Genomic DNA, 25,019 nt, shown 5'->3' with positions numbered 1-25,019 from the left:
TTAATCTTTGAGTATTATTTGTTAACCACCTTTAACCAGTCAAAAGTTCTCTTCTGTTAACAATTAATATTCTTTCACACATTTGTAGAGCAGTAATGTTCTGGAGAATACACACCTTCAAGACTATAGCCAATGATACTTTCATTGAAATAATTTGTCATTTTCCTTTGTAGATTATCTATTCACTTAATTTGTCCATTTGATTGTTGGGTTAACTTGCATCTTTCTGATTTGTAAACACTCTTTATATGCTAAAAATTGTTTTTAAAAGACTACAAAAAGTTGTACATGAATTTTCAAAGCAGCATTATTCCTAACAGCCTAAAAGCAGAGACCACCCAAATGTCCATCAACTGATGACTGGATAACCCAAACGTGGTCTATCTGGAAAATGGACTATTATTTGGCCATGAAAAGGAGTAAACATTGAAATATGACACATAATGCATCTTGAAAAATATTGTGCTAAGTGAAAGAAATCATACACAAAAGCTACATCATGTATAATTCTATTGATATGAAGTGTCCAGGATAGGCAACTCCATACAGAAAGCAGGCTTCTCTCATAGCTCAGTTGGTAAAGAATCTACCTGCAGTACAGGAGACCCTGGTTCAATTCCTGGGTCGGGAAGATCTGTGGAGAAGGGACAGGCTGCCCACTCCAGTATTCTTGGGCTTCCCTTGTGGCTCAGCTGGTAAAGAATCCACCTGCAATGTGGGAGACCCGGGTTTGATCCCTGGGATGCGAAGATGCCCTGGAGAAGGGAAAGGCTATCCACTCCAGTATTCTGGCCTGGAGAATTCCATGGATGGTATAGTCCATGGGGTCAGAAAGAGCTGGACACAACTGAGCAACTTTCACTTTCCTTTATACAGAAAGCAGATTAGGAAGTAGCTGCCAGGGGTTGAAAAGGATGGAAGATGAGGAATGACTGCCAACAGGAATGGAGTTTCTTTTTAGGCTGATGAAATATCCTAACATTAAACATCAGTGACAGTTGCATAACTCTGAGAATATACTAAGCAATCACTAAAGAGTACATTTTAAAAGGGTAAACTCAGACTTCCTTGGTGGTCCAGTGGCTAAGAATCCACCTGCCAATGCAGAAGACACAAGTCTGATCCTTGGTCCAGTAAGATTTCACATGCAGCAGGGCAACCAAACCCATGTGCCACAACTACTGAAGCCCAAGCACCCGAGAGCCCATGCTCTGAAACAAGAGAAGCCACCACAATCAGACGCTCACGCACTGCCATGAGAGAGCAGCCCCCACTTGCTGCAACTAGAGAAAGCCTGTACACAGCAATGAAGACCCAGCAAAGCCAAAAAAAAAAATAATAATTTTTAAAAATAAAAAGGTAAACTCCGTAGTATATGAATTTTAGCCCAATTAAGCTATTAAGAAACTCCAAGCAAACAAGGACTTTCATTCACCTCAAAAGGCCATGGAAGGCAGAAGCTAAGGACTCTCTTTTCAGAAAAATGTACATGCATGCAAAGTATTACAAGCAATTATGCAAGGAACAGAGTGAGGTGAAGAAAAGAGAACTTGTTTAGGGAAACACTGAAACCTATTGATGGGTTCCATTAAGAAACCCTGTGACTGTCATTCTTGCACATTTAAAGTAGAAGAACAAATTACAATTACCCCTAAGGTGAAAAACTACCTAGCTTCTGATGCTCTAGTTTCAGTTCCAGGAATTTCTCCTACAGATATACGTTCATATGAACAAACTGAAACAAATACCAAGTGATTCGATGGAGGAATGTTTACAAAGGAAAAACCCCCACAAAACTCTTAAATGATTATGACAGCTGTATGAGATAAGACTGCCATGCACCTATTAAAATGTTAAGAAAACTCTGTACCTACTGCTGTCAAAAGATCTCCAAGATATACCGAGAAGAGTGACATGCAGGACAGTGTTTATAGTATGTTATCATTTCCATAAAACAGGTGAATAGGTAAAAAGATATATTCTTATATACTAAAGAACTATCTCAGAAAGAATGCACAAAAAACTGGTAACAATGATTGCTTCTGAGCAGGGAAACAAAATGGCTAGAAAGCATCTAGGTCATGGGAGGACTGTCTTCCTAGGAATGAGTCTCCAGGGGTAGTTTACAGGAAGAGAAATCAGAGAAAGGACAGAAGCATTTAATTTTTTATTAAGATATAAATCAGCATCCCTATAAAAATAATTATTTATTAACCTTATCAAGATGCTAAACTGAGAAATAAAGAATAAAGAATGTTAAAGCTGCCATGACATAAATCTAACCTAATGCAACACATCAGAGAAAAAAAATCTGTTCACTTCTCATTCCAAAGCTACTGTAGCCATAGAAGAGATTACTTGCCAAAGTCTTTATTCAGGATAAATTTTTAGGAGCCCCAACTCTCCATCTAAAGAGGAACTGCAAATATTTTAACAAAGCATGTTTTTCTTTTACGTGCAGAGTGTCTGGTAGCAGCAAAGCCAAAAAGTAGTCAGCACAGAAGTAATTTCTTTACTAGAATCTGGATAGTTTTTCAGATCTCTTAATCTTCCTGTTGAATTTGTTCTGATGGATTCCTCTACTTTATAGCCTAAAGAAATATCATGATCTCAATGTCTCTGTTGCTTAAGAATTTAGTTACTAAAAAGTTCATTATTTATTCACAATTTATCTTCTTATATCTAAGGTAGTCACACAATTCAAGGTTATTCAGCTCACACTTTGATCTAACAGAGTATCTATTTGTGGGTTTACAGACAAAATAAGCATCTTAAATGTTCAGTAGTTGCACTTTTTTTTTTTTCCTGAAATAGAACACAGACACTCTCCATCTTTCTAACAGTTTGTCTGCACTGCTTTGCATTGTAAACAGATTGTTTTAGATTCATACTTTTCTTGGAAGCTACTCCTTTAGGAGGTACCCTGTGAATCCTGCTACTGCACATCCTCCTGGGTATGACAAGAATACAAAGCCCTGACCACTCTTTATCCAGGCCATTTCTCAGGGTTGACCTTGAGAGATGAGGTAACATCTCCCTCTGGACAACGAGGAGGCTTGCTTACTGCTTGCTGTAAATGTAGTCAATTCCCAACTTCAGCATTCCACCACTGCAATAAAGGAACACTGGGCGTACAGCATCATCTGGGCCAGCATCACATTAACCCCATGCTGACAATACTAACAATACCAGAATTCTTGAACTTAACTATGTAACACTTGCCCCCACAGGAAAGAAACACAAAGTTTCAATTTGGTACGGATGCCAGGGGAATTCCTCCACACCACTCTAATACCCAAGGCCACAGGAAAGGGATGCCCCAGCACCCACCTCCTCACAATGGCGCTGGTGACCCAGGACAGGCACTCCCAAGGGGAAGGGACGGGGACGGAAGGAGTCAAGGTCACTAAGTAAAGAGCGAGACAGGGGGTCCGAAGTAATAAGGGGCTTGGAAGATGCTCAGAGGAGTGAATGGACTGAGAGGAAGACCTGCGGCCTTCTGTCAGTATAGCCTGTACCCCTTCATCAGTCTCCCATCTGATGTTATTTCAAGTTCTGAACTTGTTTCTGATCACTTTCTTTCCATTGTTTCCACCAACTGATTTCTATTAAGGGTTTTTGCTCCACCTTGACCCACTTGCGATATTTAGAATAGAATTTCACCACCCTTTTTTTCCTGCTCTGTTGTCCCAGTAACCAAAACAATGTTGTAGCTCCACAGTCTTAAAACTAGGCCCATAATGTCTTGTGAACTTTATGGAATTATAATGGGTAAGTGGAAGTATTCAATGCAGATTTAAACAGATTGCTGTTTCCAAGCCCTTGGTTTGATGTTTGGCAACATTCAATAGCACTTTAAAGAAAGATAAGCATGTTCTCCCATGAAGGCATCTTTGTAGTTCCAAGATTACCATTTACTAAGAAACTGCTTAAGAGAATTTCTACACTGAAATGAGAGACCATGTTCATTTTTTCCATCAGGATCTGAGCCAAAAACCAACCATATTTCTTGAAGACTTAGGTGAGGTTTCCAAGAGTTAAACAGAACAGATTTACCAGCAAAAGGCAGGAAGGGTGAGATTATAATTTGAACCAGGCAAACTGTTTCATAACAGAAAATGTGGCACTTAATGTAGTTTGCAGAATATGGTATGCTAAAAATGCTACTTTATGGCAGAAGCAGACCTCTGGAGAGTGAAACCAGCCAAACGAAAAGAACAAAAAAGGTAGAAAAAAAAGAAGCCATGTCAGCAATACAAAGCCACAAAAAACTGATACACTTTTTTTTGGTACCGAATTACAACTTTTCCACCACATTCTGTGGTTTAAAAACACACAAAAAAAACACTTACTGAAAAAGTTTTCATTTTGGCCATTTTGAATCGGGGTTATACTAACTCAAATTTACCCTAATTTAATAGGACTTGAGTCTAACAAACACACACACTGTTGAGGTCACAGGAGACTACATATGTGAGCAGATCAAAGTTTTCTGCAGCTCCTTCTGGAACAGATTTATCCTGGGTTCCTGAATGGCTTGGCCAGCTGATAGAGGACAGACTGATGTGTCTTTACTTGAAATAAACATTAAGTTAAAACCTCTAACAGAAAACTCATACTGAAAAGGCTTGGCTTACTCCCTGATGGAAAAACAAGCACAAAAATCTCAATGCAGGTTGATTAGAAAATGTATTCTAATTGTCTTTACGTCTCTTGCACCAGACATACAGTACTTGAATCTTTCTTGTATAACACTGTCAACTCAGAATTTTGAAAAATAATAAGAATGCTAGTCAATAATTACTGCTTAGGAAAAAAAAAAGCTAATGCTTGTTGGTTCTATACTTTCTCATCTCACACATCCCCCAGTTCTTCAACGCTGACTGCATTTTTCAACCAAATTTACAAAGCACTCAAAGAGTTTAAAACCAAAACAGACATAGTCTTTCACATCAAAGAACTTCTAAAGGATGTCTGGCTAATATACCAACAAATAATTAATTGAGATGTTTATAAAGATTACAGAATGTGTGTCAGTGACATACAATGATGACTGCCAACATTAAGATGCTCATTATTCAGATATTAAGCCTAGAAGAAAAACAATGATCTCTTCTTGTTATTAAATAGAATTACTGCATCAAAGACTCTTAGAAAAAATTTTTCTATAACTTGGGCTTCCTCAGCTGGTAAAGGATCAGCCTGCAACGCAGGAGACCCCACTTTGATTCCTGGGTCGGGAAGATTCACTGAAGAAGGGATAGGCTACCCACTCCAGTATTCTTTGGCTTCCTTGGTGGCTCAGCTGGTAAAGAATCCGCTTGCAATGTGGGAGACCTGGGTTTGATCCCTGGGTTGGGAAGCTAAGGGAACAGCTGGCTACTCACTCCAGTATTCTGGCCTGGAGAATTTCATGGAGTGTACATCCATGGGATCATAAATAGTCAGACATGACTGAGCGAGTTTGACTTTCACTTTCTATAACTTACCTGCACCTGTGCTAGATGAGTCCTCTGGAATAACCCAGAACAGTTATCCTATTTTCCACATGACAACCTTCATTTTCTAGAAGATGGCTCTACTTTCAGCCTTCTTTTCTTCAGCAGACTGAATCATACCAACGCTTAAACCATTCTTCTCCCCATGACATGGTTTCTAGACCGTCTCCCCATCCTAGCTATGTTCCTCTGGACGATCCCATGATTGAATGTTATAATTCTAGGAATGTAGACTAAAACATGTTAAGATTTTTACACTGAAAACATTGTGTGCCAAGACATGGAGGAGGAACAGCGGTGTTATATGAAAACAGATACACAGCACAGGATTAAAGCCTGACTATTATGTTCATTCATTCTGAGCACTAAAAAAGGAAAGCACACAGTGCTATGGCATGATAGACACTAATGCATAGTATGTGTTTCAATTGGAGATGAAATGATGTGAAGCTGAGATTTGCTTTAAAATACTCTGTGTGGAGGTGATGAGCACAGAACAGAGGAAACATGATTATGTTGGTACTCAGTGAGGTATGATTGGTAATCAAAAAATATATAGATGTCATATACATCAATATTTTTAAAATTTCTAATTAGCCATTACCTTTTTCATGTCTAAAATATTTCAAAATACATATTTTTAATGCCTAAACATTACCTATAGACAACTTTGAATATTTTCTATTGCAAGTTTTATTTGAGTATTACAGAAAAAATATTCAAATTCACAACTTAAAAAGTATTAAAAGAAAATTTTAAGCAATCATTTTCAAAATCCTTGTTCAGAATAGAAATTATTTTAAGCATCTTTTCTGATCACAACAGTATGAAACTAGAAATCAACCACAGTAAGAAAAATGGGAGAAGAGTGAACACATGGAGACTAAACAACAAGCTGCTAAACAAACAATGGGTCAACAGTGAAACCAAAGAGGAAATCAGAAAATACCTCAAGACAAGTGACAATGAAAACACAGCTTTCTAAAATCTAGGGGATGTAGCAAAAACAGTTCTAAAAGGGAAGTTCATAATCATATAGGCTTTCCTCAAGAAACAAGAAAAATCTCAAATAACCTAACCTGACACCTAAAAGAATTAGGAAAAAAAGAACAGACAAAACCCAAAGTCATCAAAATGCAGGAAATAATAAAATCAGAGAGGAAATAAATAAAACAAAGATCCAAAAACAACAGAAAAGATCAATAAAACAAGAGCTGGTCTTCTGAAAAGATAAAATCAACAAGCCTCTAGCCACACTCACCTAGAAGAAAACAAAAAGAATCCAGATAAACAAAATAAGAAATCAAAGAGGAAAAATAACAACTGATACCAGAGAAACACACAAAAAAATCACAAAAGGATACTATGAACAGTTATATGCCAACAAACTGGACAACCTAGAAACACACGGGTTTCTAGAAACACACAGCCTCCCAAAACTTAGTCAAGAAGAAACATAATTTGAACAGACCAATCACCAGAAATGAAATAGAATTTCTCTGTGAACATCATTCTCCTGTGAAAAACTTTTTAATTGAAAAGTTGGATGTATGATTTTTTAGTTAAAAATATCATGAAATATTCTTAGATTTTTGTTATCATTGTTCATTTACTTATTGTAGATAACTTCTCAAATACCAAAAGAAAAGAAAGACTACACACCCACCCTCAATGAGTACCAACATTTTTTTGCTGATCATGCTTCCTCTGTTCTGTGCTCATCACCTCCACATAGAGTATTTTAAAGCAAATTTCATTATGGAAACAATTCCATTCACCATTGCGACAAAAAGAATAAAATACTTAGGAATAAATCTACCTAAAGGAAAAAAAGACCTGTATATAGAAAACTATAAAACACTGATGAAAGAAATCAAAGAGGACACAAATAGATGGAGAAATATACCATGTTCATGGATTGGAAGAATCAATATAGTGAAAATGAGTATACTACCCAAAGCAATCTATAGATTCAATGCAATCCCTATCAAGCTACCAATGGTATTTTTCACAGAACTAGAACAAATAATTTCAAAATTTGTATGGAAATACAAAAAACCTCCAATAGCCAAAGCAATCTTGAGAAAGAAGAATGGAACTGGAGGAATCAACCTGCCTGACTTCAGACTATACTACAAAGCCACAGTCATCAAGACAGTATGGTACTGGCACAAAGATAGAAATATAGATCAATGGAACAAAATAGAAAGCCCAGAGATAAATCCACACACCTATGGACACCTTGTCTTTGACAAAGGAGGCAAGAATATACAATGGAGAAAAGACAATCTCTTTAACAAGTGGTGCTGGGAAAACTGGTCAACTACTTGTAAAGAATGAGACTAGAACACTTTCTAACACCATACACAAAAATAAACTCAAAATGGATTAAAGATCTAAATGTAAGACCAGAAACTATAAAACTCCTAGAGGAAAACATAGACAAAACACTCTGACATAAACCACAGAAGGATCCTCTATGACCCACCTCCCAGAATATTGCAAATAAAAGCAAAAATAAACAAATGGGACCTAATTAAAATTAAAAGCTTCTGCACAACAAGGGAAACTATAAGCAAGATGAAAAGACAACCTTCAGAACAGGAGAAAATAATAGCAAATGAAGCAACAGACAAAGGATTAATCCCAAAAATATACATGCAAATCCTGCAGCTCAATTCCAGAAAAATAAATGACCCAGTCAAAAAGTGGGCCAAAGAACTAAACAGACATTTCTTCAAAGAAGACATACAGATGGCTAACAACACATGAAAAGATGCTCAACATCACTCATTATCAGAGAAATGCAAATCAAAACCACAATGAGGTACCATTACATGCCAGTCAGGATGGCTGCTATCCAAAAGTCTACAAGCAATAAATGCTGGAGAGGGTGCGGAGAAAAGGGATCCCTCTTACACTGTTGGTGGGCATGCAAACTAGTACAGCCACTATGTAGAACAGTGTGGAGAGTCCTTAAAAAACTGGAAATAGAACTGCCATATGACCCAGCAATCCCACTGCTGGGCATACACAATGAGGAAACCAGAATTGAAAGAGACACGTGTACCCCAATGTTCATCGCAGCACTGTTTATAATAGCCAGTACATGGAAGCAACCTAGATGTCCATCAGCAGACAAATGGATAAGAAAGCGGTGGTACATATACACAATGGAACATTATTCAGCCATTAAAAAGAATACATTTGAATCAGTTCTAATGAGGTGGATGAAACTGGAGCCTATTATACAGAGTGAAGTAAGCCAGAAAGAAAAACACCAATACAGTATACTAACGCATATATATGGAATTTAGAAAGATGGTAACAATAACCCTGTATGAGAGACAGCAAGAGAGACACAGATGTATTGAACAGTCTTTTGGACTCTGTGGGAGAGGGCAAGGGTGGGATGATTTGGGAGAATGGCATTAAAACATGTAATTTATCATATGTGAAACAAATCGCCAGTCCAGGTTTGACGCATGATACAGGATGCTCGGGGCTGGTGCACTGGGATGACCCAGAGGGATGGGATGGGGAGGGAGGCTCAGGATGGAGAACACATGTACACCCATGGCGGATTCAAGTCAATGTATGGCAAAACCAATACAATGTTGTAAAGTAAAATAAATAATTTAAATTTAAAAAAATAATAAAAATAAAGCAAATCTCAGCTTCACATCATTTCATCTTCACCTGAAACACATACTAGGCATTAGTGTGTATTATGCCACAGAACTGTGTGCTTACCTTTTCCAGTACTCAAACTAACATAACAGTCAAGCTCAATCCTGTACCATGTTTATGCTCACATAACACTACTGTTCCTCCTTCATGTATTGGCACACACTGTTTTCAATACCTATATGAACTGTGGGAATTACTGTAGCATTTCAATGTTCTACTCCAGTAGATAATATTCTTTTGTTATGGGTCTTTACAATATTGCTGATGGAGATTACTTGGCTGTGTTTATGCAACAGTAGAGTGATTCTACAACGAAATGGCTACTGAATTGCCAGTTAATAAATTCTAGTAGACAGATCTGTCAATAGTATGATATACAATGTTACGTAACTCACAGGGTTTTAAAAATACTTTGCAATACCTAAAGAAAAGGTAATATCCACTTTTATTTAAAAGAAAGATTTAGGGTTTGCTTTGCTTTCCCAGTCATGATTTTAGAGAATCCACTTTCAGACTAATTACTTGATTTTAACTTTCACTGAACTTCAGCCCCAAAATGTTCAATTACTGTTTAACACATAACATAAGATATTTTGTATCACTTTTAAAGAAAGCAAGAGTTAGCTGGCAAGTACTATAACTGGTTTTAGGCTGTGACAGATCTTAGGAAACTTTCTGTGATTTATAAATTACAAAAGTCCCTATAACAGAAAATCTGAAGGTTTGCAAAGATGGGAAAAAACTAAATAATCATTAAGAAACAGAATTCCTAACAGTGGCAAGTCACTGCTATGCAGTGGTGAAAACTCTTCAGTAAGTTAAGAAAGAAGCTAAATATAAACTCTGACCAAAAAGAAGTCTGCAGACTTATCTGAGGCATTGCCAAAAACATTTCAATCAGGAAACATGAAAGAATCCTGTAAAATACTAGTGTATGATTGAGTTGGGGGGGACAGTCTGAAGTATTGCGATGAAAAGGTTCAAAAAAAGGAATTAAAGAGGAAGGTATGGATACCTCTCTTAGTCAAACCACTTTGGACTTTTTAAAACCTTTACACTTAGATTCTAACAACATAAGCCTTACCCTTATTTTCCACAAGAGACTGGATGTGCAATTTTAGCACAGTTAACACAATACAACAAAATTTAAAAAACAAAAATAGTGTTCTTTTTTGTTCTCATTTTTAAAATCAGGCATTTAAAAAAAGCACTCAACTTCAAAACTTACATCGGAACCTGCACTTTTCATCGTACTTTGTAGGACAGGTTTAGTCACAGAAAGTTTCCCATTTGCTGGGCTGTTTGCCACAGGGGCGGGCACCACATTCACCACATGATTAGGTAGCTGCGTGGTTCCCCCAGCAACAGCAAGGACTGGTTGAGGAGAGGGCAGAACTCCAGGTGCCTGGAGCTGAACCACGGCAGGCTGAGAGAGCACCACGGCCTGACCTGCAGTAGAGAAAAAAGAAAAGGAATCAGAGGGCGCGTAACTGCTGTGGCAGGGGCAAGCTGTTTAGCATTTAGGTCTCTTCTGCAGGTACAATAGGTAAAACCACATGAAACGATTTGAAACCACCAATTAAACCACAATCAAGAATAGCACACATTCTTGCTGACTTTCCCTGTTGTGTTTTTAAATGAATTTAAAATTCATTAAAATTCATTTTAATTTAAAACACATTTTAAATTCATTCTCTTTGAAGTTATGATTAATGATATATTTCCACACTTTTTTCAACTAACAAATACTAAATCCACTAAGTTATACATAGATTTCCCTAAATATTAACCTCTGAAACTTTTGAGAGCTAGAAGTATTTATCATATTACAAAGAACAAACCTTTTATACTGAGCACAGAATCATATATTTTAAGTTAACGGGATTGAGAAATACAAACAACACCAAAAATAAATGACAGAGATTCAGTAAGTCAATACTTGAAAGAACCTGAGTCTACAAATATCAAAAATGTTAAAACCACTTGAGATAAATTCTTAGGTAACACGGGAAACATAGATCTGTAATTTAACATAACCTGCAGATAATGTTGACTCCCCTATCCACCAAAATAGTCTACAAAATAGTCTTTTTTTTTAACAAGTCTTTTCTTAATCTTCACATTTAACCTTATTTTAAAATTATGCTAATCTTAGAATTAGTATCATAACCTAAAGAAGGCTCATACAACTCCCAACACTGGTCTAATAAAACTTTTACTTGTCTGCTGAGTGTTTGCTTTCAGATCTGGCCAATTTTATAAGGTGTTGAAAGCCTCACCTAACATCCACAGCTGCCTGAGCCTATCCAGCAAAATAAAGGTACTAAAGTAACTGGCAACTAAAATTTCCCATTGTATATTTACACTCTTCTTAAAGGAAAAAAAATACCAAGCTTTCAGACAGTGTAACATGACCCATGTAAAATTCAGCTCAGTATTTCAAAGGATCAAGGAAAACCAAAAATCAAAATAATGCTTCAAACAGCTGTTTGTTATGAACATGTCTTAGCTTAAAAAAAAATCACTTATATAAAATCAGTCTTTCTGTCTCAAAAGGCCTTGAAAAGCATACTAGAATCAATAGTATTTAATCCCTAAAAAGTAAGTAAATTAGTAAGAAAGACCTAAAAGTAATTTCACAGATTTATCATATACACAATTTAGTATAAATGATCATTAAGTATCCTTATCTTCTAATTTTTCCTTGGAATAATTTACTTTATGAAATAAAAACATATAAAATATAGAAATAACTTATAAGCAGATATAAATTTGCTCTAGCCAAATATTCAAATAAAAATAATTAATAGAGAATTCCCTGGTGGTTCAGTGGTTAGGACTCTGTACTTCCACTTCCAAGGACATAGGTTCAGTCCCTGGTCAGAGACCTAAGATCCCGCAAGCAACATTGCAAAACCAAAAATAATAATAATAAATAGCATATCACCAAATGTTAGGTTTTTTAAATAACACTTACTGATCTATTACAGTTAATTGGTACTATGAAAGACATACTCATGTATGTCAAGAATGTAAAACTCAGACCAAAGGTTCCCACCCTGAATTTAAGGACCCTTCTTTAATATCAAAAATATCATGGTCACCCAAGATGATCATAGTTGTCCTTTCAGTTTCTGTAAATTGAGAAAATATGTGATGAGAAAAGTTTAGTAAGAATTTAGTAGTGATTTGAAATGAATCTGGAATTTATTATCATAAGTATAACCACAAAATTTAAAAATCAGTGCAAAGATATATGAAACAAATTATTTATTCAGTCAACAGAAAATATGGATTTGCAGATGCCCTACAGAAAAGCCAAAAGCTATTGCCACTCTGACCACCCATATCCCAGAATCCACAGTCTACAGGTTGAGAACCACTGATTTAAAAGAATACTTTGAAAAGAGCATTATCAGAAGCAATGTTCCACATCTTCTGAGTTTAAAAATTATGATAAAAAGACCCCTCAAAACTACAATGCTCAGTGAATTTAGGGGATTACTCCAAAGATCAGAGAAAGTGGTAAACATAAACAGTGAAATCATTTCAAAACAACAATCCTACTTTTAGCTCCAGTTACAGATTTAAAGCATTGGCAGATAACACATGCAGATGGCTTTGTAATATTTCTTAAAATTGATTCAAAAAATAATCCAAGTCTGTAGTGTTCATCTCCTTGCTAGGAGAACTATAGCATGGAGAAAGGGAGATGAACCAATATCAAGGCAAGGTCTGCATACCAAATGTGGCTCCAAGTCCTTCCAGGCCATTGATGCCTCTTGTTTTAAAAAAATGCTCATCAAGCCCTTTCATCCCACAGTGCCCAACTAACCTCAAATTATTTAATATCTAAATCAAAGATCCTCTAAATAGTCTTGGCATGTTTGGGTTCAAGACAAAATGGGGAGAAGCAACTAAATTTCTATTACAGTGTGTTCATGGTGGCTTGCTAAATCTGACATGCTTGATGCTCACCAGATCACAAAACGCAAGGCAAAGAACTGTTTCAGGACTTAAATAGTTAGCAGCTGAACATAAGTTACTACTGTTCCTCATGTGGAAACAGTTAAAAAGGGCATACCAAAACACTGTTTATCCATTTCAGCATGCTCAAAATCCTCTTTGGCATCACACATAAATCCCCTTTCATGGACCACGGCTGGTTTCAATGCTGGATACTTTTGCCGGATGACTCACTGATTGTGACAGTCAGTGTCTCCCTTTTCAATTATCTTCAAAGATTTTAAAACTTTGTATCAAACATTTATTGAATGTCTTCTTTGTCTGAAATAGTATGGCTGTGTGACTGACTGACTCTGTGTATTAATTTTCTCATCTATAAAATGAAGATGATAATAATAGCATCTATCCTCACAAAGTTAATGTAAGGATTAAATAACATAGTTAAGCACTTAGAATGGTATCTGGCACTTCATCTTTTATGTATAATAACTTTCATAAGGGTATTTCATGTATAATTTATTCATTAGTTCTCATAGTTACTGTTATTTAACTATTAATATAATTTTCCAATTAGTCAATTCTTGAGATCAAGGACCACTTGTCTGCATTCTTTTACAGTCAATAGAGCATAGTGATTAGTTACATAGACTCTAAGCCAGACCATCTGGGCTCAAGTTCTGACTGTGCCTCTATTCATAGAACAACGTGGGACAAGTTATTTTACCTCTATCCTCCATTTCAATGATGTGAACCACTATCTACCCAAAAAGTCCAAGAGAGGATACTTTCCTTTCTTCCATCTTCCATTCCCATCACCTGACTGTCAACCCCTGTGATTCTACACTTTCTAACATCTCCACTGTCTATCCTGGATCTTCACTGACTGATATTCCAGGTTTCAATATCTCTCACCTACACTGTCATAAGAATCTTAATCAATGTACAGGACACAGATGTGGAAGTAGGCAGAAGTTATTTAAGGCAGACTGAACAGCATGTCAAGGAACTAGGAAAAACAAGAAAATTTAATGAACAATAGCCAAATTAGTTGAACCAAAGATTTATAGAAAGGAGAGTTATTATTATAAGGTAAAGTTAGAAAACTAAACTGGAGACAAACCATGATGGGTTTCACATTCCAAGCCAGAGAATTTGAACTTAATCCTGTAAGAATTACTTCTTTTTTTGCAGGACTTGCCTGGTAGTCCAGTGGTTAAGACTCTGCACTTCCAATGCAGGGAGCAAGGGTTTGATCCCTGAGTGGGGAGCAAAGATCTCGCATGCCACACAGTATAGCCAAAAAAAGAAATTACTTTTTTAATAGCAAATATTTACTTCTGATACTTATATCAATTAACTGTAAAATGCCTTCCCTATATTTCTCTTCTTCTCTCCCCATTATCAAATAAATGGAAGACTGGAAGTCATACATTTAAATGTTATGTTATTACCAGATTACTTCTGCAGATTACACTATAAAAATAGTAACGAGGCCTATATTAGCATATGTTCCCCCAAAAAAAATACTGTTTTCAGATAATGGGAAAGCACTGAAGTTCTGAATAGTGTATGCTTCAGGCCTCTGAAACTGATAAACTGCTCAGAGAAGTGGCTCTTCTCGCTATAGGTAAGATCTATCATTCAAACACAGCCAGTGGTCTACTAAGAGCAAATTCTTAGGAACACCTCTTGCTTTACATACTGATTATATTAATGTCAAACTTTTACTTTTATACATGTGTTTTAATAGATTATGGAAACTATATAAAGTTCTTCACACATTTAAATTGTTAGCCTTTGGGACGATGTACACTTTTGAGATCCTGATGAAAGTTTCAGAGACTATCCCTAGAAAAATCCACAAATAATATACACTAATCTTGCATTTTATTTCAAGGAGTTCATGATATCCATTCACAGGTCACAAGAATACCCATTAGACAGGACTGCTGTTTTTCATATGAAAAAGGCCGTATTTTGACCCTGTCCTCAGAGAACAGGTATTTCAGGTTTGTTTGGTTGGGGTTTTCTGGAAGGGATTGGTGGATTTTCACGGATCCATCCAGTCTCTCACCTAGATCTTTTTATCAATGCCATATTGATAAAAACAGAGTATCAATGTCATACTCTCTATGACCATGGAACAGAGCAAAGTTAACAGAGGACCTGGAAATCAAATTCATGGCCTTGCCCTCATTAAAACCATGCTTCAAAGCAATGAGCTAAAAATCTATAACTGAAAATACAGTTATAGACTGTACAACTGTATAACACTGGTATTTATTTATAACCCATATCCCATTGATACCTAGTCTTACTTGGTGCCAATAAGGTAAACCCAAGGAAACACTGCTGCACAAGTTTCGCTTCAGTCATATATACACACAACAGTATAGGTACAATGATGAATAATCTTCCCAAGAGAGCTCTGTGTGCAAATGAGTCCTGTATGTTCAGTCAGGTCAGTCACTCAGTCATGTCCGACTCTTTGAGACCCCATGGACTGCAGCACGCCAGGCCTCCCTGTCCATCACCAACTCCCAGAGCTTGCTCAAACTCATGTTCATCGAGTCAGTAATACCATCCAACTATCTCATCCTCTGTCATCCCCTTCTTCTCCTGCCTTCAATCTTTCCCAGCATCAGGGTCTTTTCCAATGAGTCAGTTCTTCTCATCAGGTGGCCAAAGTATTGGAACTTCAGCTTCAGCATCAGTCCTTCCAATGAATATTCAGGACTGATTTCCTTTAGGATGGACTGTGGTTCTCCTTGCAGTCCAAGGGAAGGGACTCTCAAGAATCTTCTCCAACACCACAGTTTAAAACCATCAATTCTTTCGCACTCAGCTTTCTTTATAGTCCAACTCTCACATCTATACATGACTACTGGAAAAACCATAGCTTTGACTAGATAGACCTTTTTGGCAAAGTAATGTCTCTGCTTTTTAATATGCTGTCTAGGTTGGTTATATATGTGGCAAATATATACACATTCCTATAAGTGAAAAGTACCAAATCCTCAGACTTGAATTTTTTTCAATACAGACCTCAACTTCTTATAGAATCAATTACACGAGGCCATCTAGTGGGCGAAATGTAGAAACACATATTCTTAATGGCTTGAAGTCAGAGATTCAGGTATTTAATGCCCTGTTACAAGCTCATGTTTATTAAACAATGCTTCCCACTCCTCGGAGATTTAAGAGTCTGATTCTATTGTCAAAACACACCTATTAGACCTGAAATGGACCATCGTATTTTAAACACTAACCTCTCCTTAGAAAAAAAAAAATTCATAGACACAAAAATCTCAAAATACAATAGCATCAAGAAAGTTTCCCAGATTTTCTTCTTTGCTACAAAATCACCAGCCTTAGAGACTGGTGTTTTCACTAAAACTGTGAGAAAAAAGAAGTATCAGATATAATTGATCTGGATAGCTACCTCCCTTGTTAGGACAGGAACCACATACTAATCATCTCCATAACCTCCTCAGAGCCAAGGACAATTCTTGACACACACACCCAGCATGTGCTCAGAAATTATAACCTGAATTAAAACAAATCATATGACACATGCCTCAGTGTCCTCCAACTAAACATACAGAGCATCAAATTCCATTCAGGTACCTTTAGTGGGTGCAGGATGTATACTGATAATTGGTTGCTGCTTTGCCAAAGGCATAAGTGTTGGTAGTGTCTGAATAATGATGGTTTTTGCTGGAACGCTGGGGTTTGTTTGAGTCTTGGGTGCTGCTGGAAGTAATAAAGGCTTGGGTTGAATTGAAGGTTTCGAATTTATTTGAATTTTTTTCTTTGGAGTCAGTCCATTTTCTGGAGAAAAACCAAACAAACCACAAATAATTTAAGTGCAATTAAGCAAATCCTAGAAAGCAGATTCTATTATACACCTTTCTCTACACATCATCTTGACCTCTGACTACCCTTAACTGAAGTTTAAGCATAGCTTAATGCACTGAAGAACAGAATTTTATCTTAGTGGACTGAAGAAGAGTCCTCAATCAGGTCTTCCTTTCTGACCAAGCTACAGCTTTGCGAAGGGGACACGGGAACCACCAAAGAAAAACAGCTAAAATCACTGAATAGAGCATTGAGGTAAATGAGGTTAACAAATGTCACAGCCAAATGGGCCTCACATTCAACTTCTTTAGGTGAAACTTTGAAATTTCTCCTGAAGATGATGGGGCTCTAAATCTATTTTAGAGCATCATTCACCTATAAAGACAGAGACAACCAAAGAAGATCATTTTTTCCCTTTCCTCTTCATATTAACGTTCACAACAAAGGATGTAGGTCCACTAATTTAAAAACAGCAAGCTAGCTTAATAAACATACACTTAATCCAACATTTTCTTCTAAGATATGGAGCTTACTTTCAGTCTACAATAGAAATAACAGAAGTTAGGAGACAGAGTAATACCAGTTTTGCTCTTAGGACCAATGATGGGCTTGTCTTCCTTCAGTGGCTCTGCTGAGGAGGGGTTATTAGAGCTTTCACCATATAAGGAAAGAGGAGACATCTGAGAAGTAGAAGACAAATCCAACTCCTCCTGCAGTAAAATAAAACACAAATAAATTCATGCAGAAGAATATTATCTTTGAGTAGAAAATGGCTTAGAAAGAGAAACACTTCAAGACAATTTCAAGTCAAAGGTGTGATATATTACAACTATATCTATGCAGTAAGCACTAAGAGACGATGGATAAATCAACATTATCCATCATTACTAAAGTAAAAAAAACTAAAAATGAAGTATGTCTACTAAACCCTCTTACACTAAAGATACAATCACTGATTCGATCTGCTTCTACATTTTCTACCACAAACTTTATATTTTATTTGATTCCTAGCCATACAAACATTTAGCATCATTACAGAATTACAGTTAAAATGCTAATATCTTTTCCCCACCATCTCTTATTCAGATTTATAGGAATTTTAGAAGCAAATAATTCTTACTATTTTCATCCTTTTCTATTTATTAACACTACCTTTGTCCCTAATGTTTGAAAGAAAAATCCTGAAAGGAACAGGGCTATTCTATTTAATGGGTAAATTAATAATGTAGAGATATACAAATATTAATATTTTCCAAAATTCAATATTCAGTGGATCTGTCTCATTTTGCTAAAATAAAGAAACATAGCATAAAGTAGCATTTCAATTCCAAGAGAGAAAGATGTTATATAATAAATAGGCATATACCTATACATACATACATCATATCATCTTCAAAAGAATATACAAGATCACTGAAAGAAGAGTTAAAAGAATACTTGTTTGCTCTTAGGATGTAGGCCCCCTTAAGTCAAAGAAAATCCAGAAGCCAAAAAGGAAGAAAAAACAGGTTTGAACAATAATTATTTTATAATAAAAAATAGGCCATAAACAAAGTTAAAAGATATATATTAAGAGAAAATATTTGCCTAAAATGAATGAAGGACAGGAGTCATCATTTCACTGAAAAGGAAATGCAAATGGTAGCCAAAGGCAAATTTAAAAGAAAATCTTTTTTTTTTAATCATCAGATACAAAAAGTTAAAAGAACCTGAAAGCGCATATGGCAGAAATGGTCACTCTCAGTCATGCTGGTGAGGATGAGAGCTGTTTCATTCATCCATCCCTAACACCTATTGTCACGCAGCCAAAACGCAGGACTGCATGAACCTTACAGAGTATAGAATAATACAGAGCATATAATATATATAATAATACAGAGTATAGGATAATAAAAAACAGTATGAGATAATATAGGAGGAAATGACTATCTTTATGGCCTTAGATGCTTAAAAGGCATTTAACAAAACTCTGCAAAGCTTCTTCACACAAGTCCTAGAAAATAAGAACTGGAAGGATGATTTAACACTTAAAAAAAAAAAAGCTAGGCATAATTGGATAGCCAAAGTCATACTTAATGGTAAAATACTAATACTCTGCCATTAAAGTTGGGACAAGAAAGAAATAATTGCTTTTTCTATAATTCTAGAAAACATAGTTATATCAGAAACTAAAATAAAAGGAACAAATATTAAAATAGAAGAGACAGAAGTGCCTTTGTTTTGCAAGATGATATGCTGTCTACTTAGAATGCATTTAAGAACCAACAAAAAAATTTTTCACCATAAAAATGTACTAATAATCACTTAGAAAATATAATAAAAATAGTTCATTCATAATAGTAATAGCAATTACAATATACCTAGGAATTAATTTTCTAAAGAATGTACAAGATCTATATGAAGAAAATGATAAAGCTTAACTGAGACACAAAAAAGAAAACCTTAGTAACAAAAAAACATATAATATTCTTTAACAAGATGATTACAAAAGCAATACAACTGGAAAAATTGGTTCATTTATACAGTGAAAATTAAAACTAGATTTGTCCTTAACACTTCATATTAAGGTCAACTCTTAGGCCTACAAGGGGACATCTCTGACCATGTTCATTGTGATGCAGGTGAAGTGTTATGCAGTTACATTCAACAAATTGATGTAGACAGAGCAATATGAATTGATCTTAAAAACACTGTGATAATTTTTTAAAGTAAGAAATAAAGAGATTTGATATAACTTACTGTTTACATATATTTAAAATACATACACAAAACTGAAATCAGTGAGAAAAAAAATGAACTTTAATAAATGGTACTGGAATAGCCCTTCTGATAGTCATCTAGGAAAACAAAAAACTTGGATTTGTATCCTACATCATAAACCAGGGTAACTCCAAATGGATTAAAGATTTGAAAATTAAAACTAAAACCTTAGGAAATATATATATTAACAAGTCACTGAGAGACTATTACTTCCTGAATAATTTGATCCTGAAGCCACTAGATGGGGCACTGCAAGACAAGCACGGAGGCAGAGAGGCAGCCTGGAGTGTCAGAGTCCAAGGGGCAGGAGTAGGGGCAGGCAGCCAAGCCCAGGGAGTCAGACAGAGTAAGGCAGTAATTGTATCCACACTGCATCAGCCTGAGGAGGGTGTCAAAGCCCAGAGCACGGGAGTCAGTGTGAAGGGACCTGCACTGGCAAAATCCAGGACAACGTAAGAATCAGAATAAATAAAATAATGAGTTATCATCTGTTGCATAAACTAGGAAACCATGAGTCCATACTGATAGAAACAAAGAAATGAATAAATTTAAAGTCTGATGAGAAACAGGATATTTTTACATAGTTTTAAAGTCAGTTCAGTCAGTCAGTTCAGTCGCTCAGTTGTGTCCAACTCATTGCGACCCCATGAATCGCAGCACGCCAGGCCTCCCTGTCCATCACCAACTCCCGGAGTTTACTCAAACTCATGTCCATCGAGTCGGTGATGCCATCCAGCCATCTCATCCTCTGTCGTCCCCTTCTCCTCCTGCCCCTAATCCCTCCCAGCATCAGGGTCTTTTCCAGTGAGTAAACTCTTCGCATGAGGTGGCCAAAGTACTGGAGTTTCAGCTTCAGCATCAGTCCTTCCAATGAACACCCAGGACTGATCTGCTTTAGGATGCACTGGTTGGAGCTCCTTGCAGTCCAAGGGAGTCTCGAGTCTTCTCCAACACCACAGTTCAAAAGCATCAATTTTTTGGCACTCAGCTTTCTTCACAGTCCAACTCTCACATCCATACATGACCACTGGAAAAACCATAGCCTTGACTAGATGGACCTTTGTTGGCAAAGTAATGTCTCTGTTTTTAATATGCTGTCTAGGTTAGGTTGGTCATAACTTTCCTTCCAAGGAGTAAGCGTCTTTTAATTTCACGGCTGCAGTCACCATCTGCAGTGATTTTGGAGCCCAGAAAAATAAAGTCTGACACTGCTTCTACTGTTTCCCCATCTATTTCCCATGAAGGGATGGGACCAGATGCCATGATCTTAGTTTTCTGAATGTTGAGCTTTAAGCCAACTTTTTCACTCTCCTCTTTCACTTTCATCAAGTGAACATTAAAGTACCTTCTCATAAAATACCTATTTATGGCAAAGGGAGATGGGCAACTTCACAGTAGAATAGCCTGGAAGATACCACCTTAATCAAATGAACGAAGTAAACCTCACCCTGAAGAAAGATCAGACAAACCCAACCAAAGGACATTCTATAAAATAACTAGTCTTTAATTGCCAAAAGTGGCAAGTCATGAAAGTCAAGGAAGAATGAACTGTTTCAACTGAAGGAGATTAAAGAGACAGGACAACCAAATGCAATGCATGATTCTAAACTAGCTCCTTTTGCTCTCTACAGGATATCTCTAGAACAACTGGCACAATCTAAATGAGAGCTGAAGATCAGATGACAGTAAGGTATAAACATTTATTTCCTGATTTTAATAGCTGTATTATGACTAGAAGACATATCCGTACTTGTAGGAAGTAGACACTGGAGTATCTAGGGGTGACAAGGCATCAGGTTGGCAACTTACTCTCAAATGATTCAGGGTAAAAAAGTTCTTTGTAATGTACTTGTAACATTTCTGTAAGTTTGAGGTTTTTCCAAACTCTCTCTCTCTGTCTGTCTATCTATCTATATACACGTACATCTATCTATCTATATATACATACATCTATCTATCTATATACACATATATACACACATGCAAGAAGACAAAAATAAAATTATTATAACTTCTGAGCAGTTACAATCCTCCTTTGAGTAACAACAACAACAAAAGCAACAAAAGATTGGTCATTCGGCTATGGAGAAAAGTATCCCTAGAGAAAGTAAACACCAGAAATAAAGAGTAAAGAAAGTGACAAATTAGGGAAGAAAACACTTGTAACTTATTTCACAACCTAAGCACTAATAATTCTAGTATGTAATAAAATACTTTAAAAATTGAACAGAAAAAGACCAATACAATCCAACAGAAAAGTGGACAAAAATTTGACAGTTCATAGAAAGAAATGCAAATAGGCATTATACATATGAAATATACCAAAAGATGTCCAACCATACTTATAATAAAAGAATAGAAAATAAAACATGCTAACACTGTGTAGCAATAAAGGGAAAACTGGCCCTCTTACATACTGCCTGGTCAGAATACACAACTGTACAACCCTTGGAGGGAAATTTGGCAATAAACAGTAACATTAAAAATCACCTTGATCTCAGCAGTCTCTCTTTAGGAGTATATCCCCAAGATATCCTGGCAAAAATATGAAGTGTCTTATGTATATAGTTATTTATTACAACATTGTTTGAGTTCAGAAAAGACTGAAAACAACACCTATGTCCATCAATACAGAAATCATTGAATGAAGTATGATATAACCATACAACAGAACACTATAAAGCCATAAAAAGGAATGGGAAAGAATCTATAACCTGAAACTGTAGTTACCTCCAGGATATACACCACTAAGTTAAATAAACAAAGTGAAGAACAGGGATGTAACATGCTACCTTCTTCCAAGGGAAGGGGGAAAAAAGGCTATTTCAGCTGGAAGGAAGAGCATGCACAAAAACCTTAAATGACAGAAGCAGAGGTCTCACTGCTCGTTTTCACCGGCGGTTTTCACACAGCTCCTGGCGCAGTTGTTCAAAGACTGGAGCACATAGGAGTTCTTGGAGTTAAAGCTAAGAGGAGTGAGAAGGTAGGAATAGGAAGGATAGTGAGAAACAAGACTGAAAGGTAAGCAGGGGCCAGATCATGGAGTGCCTAATATACCAGCAATTTGAATTTTGTCCTTGTAATGGTTAGGAAGGTTTTAAGCAAAAAACTGACACAATCAAACCTGTGATTTTTAAAGATTTCTCTTTGAAGATTCCTCTGCTAAGAAAGGTCTGGGGAATTAGGAGGCAGACCAGTTAAAATTCTATTGCCTTAAACCAGAAGAGGTGATGATAGTCTGGCAGGGTGGAGAAGATGAATCCTAGAGACAGTAAGCGGATAAAATCATCAGGATTTAGTAACTGACTACACGTAAATCAAGCCAGAATGAAGATACCTCAATTTACATCAGATATAATATACTGAAACACTACTTTAAGTTTTTCTTCTTATATTTTTTCCTTTCTCCATTCCAAAAAATGCCTGAGTCCTTTGGTATTTTCTTTTCCTGCCCTGAACAGTTTTTTCCCAGATGAAGAGTGGAAGCACTTTTAAGGTTTTGTAAAAACCCTTACTAATTCATTCAAAAGATAGTACTAGGCATTTCTGAACTAAGGAGACCATTCTAGGTTTTATGGCTAAGGAGTCACACAAACAGACCATGTCCTCAAAGAACATATACCCTAAAAGGGAGGAAAGAGTGTAGCACAGAGAAAAGACAGTAAGCTCAATAAACAAATACTGGATGCTGATAGAGCACAATGAAACAAATGAAACAACAAAATTATAAAGACAAGAACATAAGGGGAGGATGGCAAAATCAAAGAGGCTAACAACTTTCTAACTCCCTCAAGGTCCTTCCTCAGGATTAAAAGAGGTAAGATTTATATTAGCACTTAATAAAAGTTAACTTCCTTCCCCATATACATATTTCCCAGATTCCACTATAACCAAAATCATTGTAAAAGACCAGTGACTTACAGGCACATGCTGAGTTGATGAGTAAGAGTCCACTGATTGAGGAGATGGGATTGAACACCCTGACGAGGCTGGTGAAAGTGGCTGAGGTTCTGTCTTAATATCTTTAACTGGAAAAGAAGCAAAAATTTTCCCACTGGACAATATAAACTCAGAATAAAATGAATAAGAAAGAAGGTTAAATCTCTTCTCAAAATTCAGTGATATAGAAGCTAAGGTCACCAAAATATATCATCACCTGAAAATTAAAAATGCAGAAAATAGTATATCCAATATGCTTCCATCTGTGTAATAAACTTATATGTATGTATATATGTGTATCAGTCAGTTCAGTCGCTCAGTCATGTCAGACTCTTTGCGACCCTAATGTATACATATAAATACATATGCGCACACTACTACTGACATCTGAACTAATTCTTTTGAAAGATAAACTTAAGAAATTGGTCACAGTGCTTGTCTCCAGGAAGCAGAACTTGCTGGCTGAGGGACAAAAGCCAAAGGAAACATTTTTCTACTCTAGAGACTTTTTGTATCTTTTGAATATTATGCCATATGCAAAAAATTATAGATTTTCCCCCAAAATAATTTTAAAACATAAGAAACAGGAAAGAATTTTTGTGGAAAGCATTTTTGACAATACAATTACAATACAAAAATGTTTCTATCTTTTGAACTATTTTTTAAAATGGTGTTGATCAACTTCAGCCCAGGCAGTGTTTCTTGGTGTCAAATTTCTAACAGGGTAGGAAGGAGGGAGAGAAGAATCTGTGCCAGACTGTGTTCTCCAAAATTAGGAGCAAAATACCTAATGTGTCATGATCTGTACTGTGATCCTACCACTTCCCCATCAAGAAGTAGTGACTGTATTCTCTTCTATTTGAATCTAGGTGAGCTTATGGCTTCCTGAATCAATAGAGTATGGAAGTAATGATATGTGAATCCCAAGTCTGGGTTACATTAGGTAGCTGAAAGACTCACATTTGAGCCTTTGAATTTTGATTACCACAAGACTGCCAGGTTTTGAGGAAGCCAGGACATTTAGAAAGATGATGGGTAGCACTCTCACTGGCAGTTCAAGTCTTCAAATCATTTCAGATCAGGCATTAGACATGTGAGTGAAGAAACCCTAAGGCAGTTCGAGCCCCCAAACGTCAAGCTACCCTAATCTGCAAATCTTCCCAAATGATGTTTGGACGCCATGGAGCAGAGACAAGAAATTCCTGAAGTATCCTGTCCAAATTCCTAACCCACAGATTCTGGGAGCCTTATAATGGCTGCTGTTTTAAGCGACTAAGTTTTAGAGAAGTTTGTTACACAATAGTAATA

The 25,019-nt window shown here is 36.3% G+C and overlaps 1 protein-coding gene across 1 annotated transcript in view; it reads right to left on the bottom strand.

Annotated features, from left to right (window-relative positions):
* Positions 1 to 25,019, bottom strand: part of ATF6 (activating transcription factor 6) — a 239,568-nt gene that overhangs the window by 197,085 nt on the left and 17,464 nt on the right. Inside the window, exons 4-7 of the mRNA XM_020875014.2 lie at positions 23,694 to 23,800; positions 17,593 to 17,722; positions 16,782 to 16,985; positions 10,417 to 10,637 (exon numbers count right to left, since the gene is read on the bottom strand). Coding sequence (XP_020730673.2) covers positions 10,417 to 10,637; positions 16,782 to 16,985; positions 17,593 to 17,722; positions 23,694 to 23,800 — 662 coding nt within the window. The remainder of the gene's footprint in view (positions 1 to 10,416; positions 10,638 to 16,781; positions 16,986 to 17,592; positions 17,723 to 23,693; positions 23,801 to 25,019) is intronic.

This window comes from Odocoileus virginianus, chromosome 5, assembly GCF_023699985.2.
Source record: "Odocoileus virginianus isolate 20LAN1187 ecotype Illinois chromosome 5, Ovbor_1.2, whole genome shotgun sequence".
NCBI lineage: Eukaryota > Metazoa > Chordata > Mammalia > Artiodactyla > Cervidae > Odocoileus > Odocoileus virginianus.
This window is presented reverse-complemented; position numbering and strand designations above follow the sequence as displayed.